The sequence below is a fragment of the Panthera onca genome, chromosome B1 (genome assembly GCF_046562875.1).
Source record: "Panthera onca isolate mPanOnc1 chromosome B1, mPanOnc1 haplotype 2, whole genome shotgun sequence".
In the NCBI taxonomy this organism is placed as follows: Eukaryota; Metazoa; Chordata; class Mammalia; order Carnivora; family Felidae; genus Panthera; species Panthera onca.
Genome location: NC_138342.1, coordinates 169,053,338 through 169,060,719, shown reverse-complemented (window position 1 = coordinate 169,060,719; position 7,382 = coordinate 169,053,338). Strand labels below are relative to the sequence as shown.

The 7,382-nt window shown below is 55.0% G+C and overlaps 1 protein-coding gene across 2 annotated transcripts; it reads left to right on the top strand.

The window, feature by feature from the left end:
- The first annotated feature begins 3,320 nt into the window (after positions 1–3,320).
- Positions 3,321–6,012, top strand: NUDT18 (nudix hydrolase 18). Of its 2 annotated transcripts, XM_060653340.3 has the most exons (4): positions 3,321–3,627; positions 4,248–4,373; positions 4,491–4,704; positions 4,968–6,012. In XM_060653340.3, exons 1-4 carry the CDS (start codon positions 3,466–3,468, stop codon positions 5,561–5,563), a joined length of 1,098 nt encoding a protein of 365 aa, XP_060509323.1. In that variant the 5' UTR covers positions 3,321–3,465; the 3' UTR covers positions 5,564–6,012. The 2 variants fall into 2 exon arrangements, with proteins under 2 accessions (XP_060509323.1, XP_060509324.1); XM_060653341.3 differs by lacking the exon at positions 4,248–4,373 and having other exon boundaries at positions 3,323–3,627.
- The last annotated feature ends 1,370 nt before the right edge of the window (positions 6,013–7,382 follow it).

The following is a 7,382-nucleotide window of genomic DNA, read 5'->3' as shown; positions in this document are numbered from 1 at the left end:
GCCCTGGGCATGAAGCCAGTCCAGGTGGGTACTGACCCTGAGACGTCTGGGGACACTTGGTGGCACTGTTCCTCATGGAGGCTCAGCTGGCTCACCCCAGTCCAGCACTGCCCTTGGGGTCTCTGCTTCTCCCAGCATCCCCACTGTCCACTGTCTACTCCAGCCCCTCTCACTCGCCCAGATAACACAGAAGCACAACCCTCAGCGCCGGAAGTGACGTCAGCATGTAGATAAGCAGTGCCGCCTTTTTTTTCTTATAAAGTACCTTTTCAGAGTTTTTATTTTGAAATGATTTTAGATTTACACTCAAGTCACAAAGATAGTACAGGAAGTTCCTGATTACCCTGCATCCAGCTTTGTCCCATGTTAACATCTTACACAAACATGGCACAGTGATCAAAACCAAGAAATCATTATTGACACACTAAACATTTTTAAAAATATTTATTTATTTTTGAGAGACAGAGGGAGACAGAGTGTGAGTAGGGATGGGGCAGAGAAGATACAGAGTCCAAAGCAGGCTCCAGGCTCTGAGCTGTCAGCACAGAGCCCAACACAGGGTTTGAACCCACAAACCCTGAGATCATGACCTGAGCTGAAAAATGCTCAACCGACTGAGCCACCCAGGCGCCCCTATTGATACAACACTATTAACTAAGCAACAGACTTTTGGGATTTCACCAGTTTTCCACTAATGTCCTTTTTCTGTTTCAGGATCCACCTATGCCTGCATGATACAGATGGCCTAGAGGGGAGATGTGGCTCTCCCAAGGTCATTCAGCCAGCTAGTGGCAGAGCACAGGCTGAGCCAAACCTCCCCCTCCCTGTATACCTTGGGCTGCTGCCCTCCTCACACTCCTACTTTGCAGAGGGACAGCATTTGTTGCTCTGTAAAGGCCTCCAGAATCACAGACACCCTTGCCCCACCCTGCCTGCCCATCCCTGGCCCTGTTTCCAAGATTGCCTACACTACCTTCCTGTACATGTGCTCACACGCGCATGTGTGTCCACATGCTCTGAAATGACTGCCTCAGGCTTTGCTCCCATGGATGCTGGGAGTCCTGTACTCTGTGATCTACCAGTTTGGCCACACTTGTCCATCATGCTGGGCAGCCCCCCCACCCCGTTCCCCCCACCCCACCCCCCACCAGTGCTCTGCTCTCTCTGGGAATGGAGGATACAGAGCAAACTTTAACAAAGAACTTTATTTCTGGTTCTGGAGGCTTCTCCCTCAGCCCCCCTTCCTCCCTCAGCTTTTCTTGTCAGTCTTAGGGCCTCTGCTTAGTCTGGTGTGTTCTGTCTTCCACCCAATGCCTTGAGAAAGTCTACTTTCTGTTGTCCCCCTCTGCACTCCCAGAAGGGCTGGGTACAGTGCCTGGAGAGCCCTCTGCCTGTGCAGCCCTTCTCAGTTTACAAGGGGCTTTCCTGTTGCCTCCTGTGTTCCTTACCACAGGGGTGATTAGGTCCACTTAACAGGGGAGGAGTGTTTTTCCCAGTGATAATGGGGGAGTGGAGCCGTGGTTTCTTGCAGTCTGCTCTTCCAGGCGGCCTGGTGTTTATCTTAGGCTGCCTCTGAGGCTCTCATAGCCCTGCCAGACATGACCTCATTCTCTCTCAAATCATCCCTGGGAGGCAGAAAGGAGTCTGGGACCAATGCAGTCCCCACTTCACAGATGTGAAAACTGACCTGCAGACACACACACACACACAGCAAATACGTTGACAAGTTGCTTTTCAGTCCTAGGGGCCTGACTCAGTCCCGTGAGTTCCGTTGTTTGGGAATGGAGAGATCTTGGATAGGGCTGGGGGCAGCAGTGTTTGCCAAGTACTTCAAAAGACTGTGGGCCTGGCAGGGACATCCCACCTTCAAATGCAGGGCCCTGTCTCCAGGGAACCTGCAGTCAGTTCCCTGGGAGAGAAAGGCTTAACGAGGCCAATCTGGTGTGACTGGAATTCCTGAGGGTATAGTTCTGTGGCGGTCCTGTAGGCATATTTCATGACAGTGGGCCTTTGTGTGGCAGCAACAAGAGCTGTTGCCAGGAGGACCCACCCTGAGGCTGCCTGGTCATGGTGACCCACACTGGACAGTCTATAGAGCTCCTCCCATGACATCTCACCTTCCCAACAACCCTGTGAAAGAAGAGCTACTATGAATCTACTGTTCAGATGAGGAAACTGAGGCCCACAATTTATCCAGGGGCACATAGCCAGCCAGTGAGCATCTGCTTCCAAGTCCAATGCTTTGCTCCACCAAGCTCCCAAAAGGAAAGTGTGCAAAGCCAGCAGGCAGGGAAAGGGGAGACCCAACTGAGGACAAGAAGCCCAAAGTTGGCTGGCTTCACAGTTTCACTCCAGTTGGCCCTGTCCTCCTGTCCTGAGAGTAGGTTAAGGGAAGCTCTGAGGAGGAAAGGTCAGTCTGGGAGAGAAGTAAGAACTCGCCAAAACAACCCACACCCTGCTCTCATTGCGCCAGGCCACCAGGCCGTGTGAGCTGGGGGGGGGGGGACAAAGATAAAGGAGCAGGACCTGGTCCCCACCCTCCACAGGGCTTTCAGTCTGCAGTGGAGAGGGCCCTAAAACTGTGTGGGAAATGCAGTGGGCAGGCCGCCAGGACATCGATGAAGGCTGGACTGGCTGATTCCAGACCTTCTTTCTATCCCGTCCCCTCCTCCCATCTCCAGCCACACCTTGACCATCTCAGCCCTGCTCCCTCCTTCCTCTGAGCACCTGTCACACCTCTTGACCAAGCCAATCATTTGGCACTTGGCTTATAACCCTCAGATGACTTTTTATTATATGTTTATGTCCACCTTCCCAAGGTCAGAATCTCCTCCAAGGCAGGAGCTACTCTTCCTCCTGCGACAGTGACATGAGGTACATATTTAGTGAAGAAAGAAGGTTATTTGGGAAGTGATCAATTTGGGCAATACCATGGTATGTTCATAACCACAGCTGCACAGTATAGGTCCAAGCCACAGCCCCGGGCCTCAGTGATGTCATCGGCTTGCTGTGACGTCATCGTCGCTGGCCACTGTGGCGCTCCTCTGCAGCCTGCAGGCACGATGACGTCACCGTCCGAACTCGCCCAGACAAGTGCTTGCTGGAGGAATTAGCGAAGCTGGCAGCTAGAAATGCCGGAGAGAGGCCGGGGCGGGGCGGCGGGAGGTAACTGAGAGGCAGAGGTCAGTGCGCTGCGCACACCACTCAGACCTGGCTCCTAGACCCCTTACGGACTGGCCCCGCCCCCTCAGTCACTGACGCGAGCCAGCCAATCCGGGCAGCCCGCGGTGACGCGTAGCCTATCAGCGGACAGGGCTCGCCGGGCGCTTCCGCGTTCGCGAGCGCGCCTGGTCCGAGTCGGCAGGGGGAGGGGGCGAGGGCGACTGACTGGGATCTCACCCGCGTCCCACCTCACCCGGCGCGACCCACCTGCGGGGGCCCGTCCGCTGCCTCCCAGGGGACCCGATGGCCTCGGAGGGTCTGGCCGGGGCGCTGGCGGCGGTGTTGGGGGGCCAGGGGCTGAGTGTGCACAGCTGTGACTCGGCACCGGCCGAGGAGCCGCCGGCGCCGGTGCGGCTGCGGAAGAACGTCTGCTACGTGGTGCTGGCCGTGTTCCTCAACGAGCAGGTGAGCGTCCGCCGGGCCCAGCGCCCGGCCCTCTGGAGCACGCAGCCAGCCCCGGTGGGGACAGAGGACCTACCGACAAGAGCCACCGCTTCTTAGTGCGTGGTGCTTCCCAGTTTTGCAAAGCACTGACACTCACACTTACATCTGAGTTTTATACGGCCCAGCCCCGAGACTGTACCTATATACAGAAGAGGGATCTGAGGCCCAGGAACCTGTTTATTTCCTCCCGCTAGGCCTCATTGTCTTGAGAGGAGGGCTGCCTTCTTTCCCCAGAATCTAGCATAGTGCCCGCTTCGGAGTGGGCTCAGATCTGTCCAGTGCTTCAGAGACCTCTGGGTCCCATGGACAGTAATGGCACAACCTGCACTTATACTCAGACTTTCTGCCCCACCGTGTGATGTTCTTTTGTGCTGATCCCTGTACAAGTTGCTGCAACAACAGCTAGAAGGGGCCAGGGCTGTAGGTAGGAGTTGATGGGGTGGGGCCTGGGAGTGTGTTTCAAAGCCTAGGCCCCAGTGTGAGGCCCCTCCATGAGGGGAGGGGGGATGTCTACAATGCATCTACAGACAGGAGTCAGTGCAGGATACATGGCAAGCCTCACTGTGGGGCCTAATCCCCAGCCCCTGAAACAGCTCCCAGGAATCTTAGCCCCTTTCTCAAATGGAAGTCTGAAAGCAAAGAGGGATACATTGCACAGCGAGACAGCTGCAGCCCCCAAGCACACAAGGACCAGTCAACAATTTGAGGTATCCACCAGTAAGGGAGTGTTGGGTGACTCTGTTTGAGCTAGGATCTAACCCCAGGGCAAGGGAAGGTTCCCAGCCCAGCTGTGGTGGGGGTGAGGATCCTCTCTCTCCCCTCAGGATGAGGTGCTACTGATCCAGGAGGCCAAGAAAGAGTGCCGTGGGTCCTGGTACCTACCCGCGGGGAGAATGGAGCCTGGGGAGACCATCGTTGAGGCACTGCAGCGGGAGGTGAAGGAGGAGGCTGGGCTGCACTGTGAGCCTCTGACGTTGCTGTCTGTGGAGGAGCGGGGCCCCTCCTGGATCCGCTTTGTGTTCCTCGCTCAAGCCACAGGTATGGCCCACCTGGTGGCAGTGTTTGGCAGGGGGCAGTTGACACCTTTCCCCCAACTTGTCCTCTGGTGAGATGAGCCCCTTATTCTGACTGGTACAAGCCTGGCATGTCCAGATTCCAGCCTGAAGATTTGACCCCCAGCCCCCACAGCCCCATGACCCTGGGTCAGGGCTAGAATGCCTGGGTGGCCATTTACTCCGCCAGGCCCAGCATTTCTCTCAACAGAGACCCTTTCCTCCACCCGATCCTCGACATCCCTGCAGGTGGAATTCTCAAGACTCCCAAGGAGGCAGATGCAGAGTCCCTGCAGGCTGGCTGGTACCCTCGGACCTCCCTGCCCACTCCGCTGCGAGCCCAGGACATTCTGCACCTGGTGGAGTTAGCTGCCCAGTACCGCCAGCAAGCCAGGCACCCTCTTATTCTGCCCCAGGAGCTTCCCTGCAGTCTGGTCTGCCAGCGGCTTGTGGCCACCTTTACCAGCGTCCAGACAGTGTGGGTGCTGGTGGGCACAGTGGGGATGCCTCACTTGCCCATCACTGCCTGTGGCTTCACTCCCATGGAGCAGAGGGGTGGCATCAAGATGGCCATCCTGCGGCTGCTACAGGAGTGTCTGACCCTTCACCACTTGGCAGTAGAGACCAAGGGGTTGCTTGGACTGCAGCACCTGGGCAAAGACCATGCAGATGGCATCTGCTTGAACGTGCTGGTGACTGTGGCTTTTCGGAACCCAGGTATGCAGAGGGAGCCCCCAAAGGTTCGGGGTGAGAACTTTTTTTGGTGGAAGGTGATGGAGGAAGACCTACAAAGCCAACTCTTACAGAGGCTTCGGGAATCCTCTGTCATCCCAGTCAACAGATAGGAAGGTGCCATCTCTGTGCAAGGAGCTGGGTGACGGTGCTCCCCCCACCGTGGCTTTGCTTTCCTCTGGGGGAAGCAGGAGGTTGGCAGTCAGGGATCTGGTGGTGTTGGGAGCAGGCAGTTCTCCTGGTTGTCAGGGGAATTTCCTTCTCCATGGAGCTGGTCCCTACATCGCACCGAAAGGACAGTGCCTTTAACCCAACAAGGATTCCAGAGCTCAAGGACCTAATTGCCCCATGGGTACGATGAGGGCCCTCCTCCCTAGGGATGGATGTGAGAACCTTCTGAACCTGAGATGGCTACTCGTCATCATGAACCTACTTGTCATTTTCCATGCTTGCCTCAGGAAAGGCCTACATCTCATTCTCAGGCACTGAGAACATGGACTGGGTGCTGAGGGAGGTCATTCCAAGGGAGTGGGGCCCTTGCTGAGTAAATACATGGTACTTACTTCGCTTTCCTGCCTAAATGTCTCTGTGGAGAGGGAGTGAACAGGAAGAGGGGAGCACATCAAAAAAGAAGCTCCTCCCCTTGTCCCACCACCGCCCCCCACGTCTTCCCAGACAGCAGGCCTGTGTCCCCCACTTGCAGGACTGGGGCAGGCCGACTTCCTGCCACCCACTCTAGCGTCTGTGGCCCAGTGGGGTTCTCTTTCTCTTGTCTGCCATGGTGCGAGGTGTCCACATCCCCTCCAAGGTTTAAGCTGTGAGAACACCAGAAACTCCAGGGGGACGAGGAGTTGTGAAAGCTGGCCCTGCCTCTCAGCAGAGTTTCATCTCTTTGGGCTTCCCTGTTCCCTCCCTGCATCACTCTGCCTACCTCTAGGCTCCTGCCTCTGCCATTCTACAACTCTGGACCAAGCCAGACCAAAACCTTTTATTCATTTCCCTTCAGTTCAGAAGAATCTTGATTTAAAAAAAAAAAAAAATTTTTTTTTTAAAGAACTTTACTAAAATTTAAGGAAAAAAACCACAGGAAGTGAACAAAGAAAATATATCGTGCTACTCAATGGACGTAATACAGATTTCTGGTTCTGAGCAAGGACACACTTGATGAGGCTTCCCTTCTGAGGTAACTCCATTCTGACACTGAAGACCCAGGATAACCTCCAAGGCCCCCTTCCCATCCCCTCCCCCTGCCATCTTATCTTTCTAGCGTTAGGCTGTGGTAGGAATCCTTTTGTCCCCTCTGAGGACAAACATCTCCCACATGATGGAACCAAACCCTTTCACTCTGGTTCACTTCTCTCAGGGTCTGAGGGACCCACCAGTCTATATCCATGTCGAAGGGCAAACTTTGCTCCCACTTTATTTAGCCTATAGTAGTTTTCAACCCTGGGTGCCCATTAGAATCACCTGGAGAGCTTTAGTAACAATGCTGGGCCGCCCCCCAGAGACACGGCTTTCACTGGTATTGTAAAAAGCAAACCAAGTGATTCTGACATGCACTGAGGTGAGAGCCACTCAGCAGCCCTCTCCAAGTTTCCAACTTGCTCTCTCCCAGAGTTCTCTCAGCTACCCCTCCTGAGTGCACCCCCACACGCATACATTTAGGGACCAGGTTTTTAAAATATGAAGTCCACTAAAGCATTCATACAACTCCCAACATACAAACCTCAAAATGAGACTTGCATACAGATGCTTCAGACGGCCCATTCTTTCCCGGAGTCTCCGAGGCTAGCTGGCCCTCGGCTGTAGGTAAGCTGGGCAGAAATAGTGTGGCTTGGCCAAGAGAGAGCCTGGTTCCTGGCAGGCGCAGAGGAACATCAGATTTGCGCTGCCAGAGCCTGTCTCTATTTACCACCCGCCCCCCAGCACACT

Coding starts and splice junctions, on each gene's coding strand:
- NUDT18 (XM_060653340.3), top strand. CDS start 3,466: ATGGCCTCGGAGGGTCTGGCCGGGGCGCTGGCGGCGGTGTTGGGGGGC. Junction 4,374..4,490: donor GGACCAGTCAACAATTTGAG/GTATCCACCAGT, acceptor CTCTCCCCTCAG/GATGAGGTGCTACTGATCCA. Junction 4,705..4,967: donor GTTCCTCGCTCAAGCCACAG/GTATGGCCCACC, acceptor ACATCCCTGCAG/GTGGAATTCTCAAGACTCCC.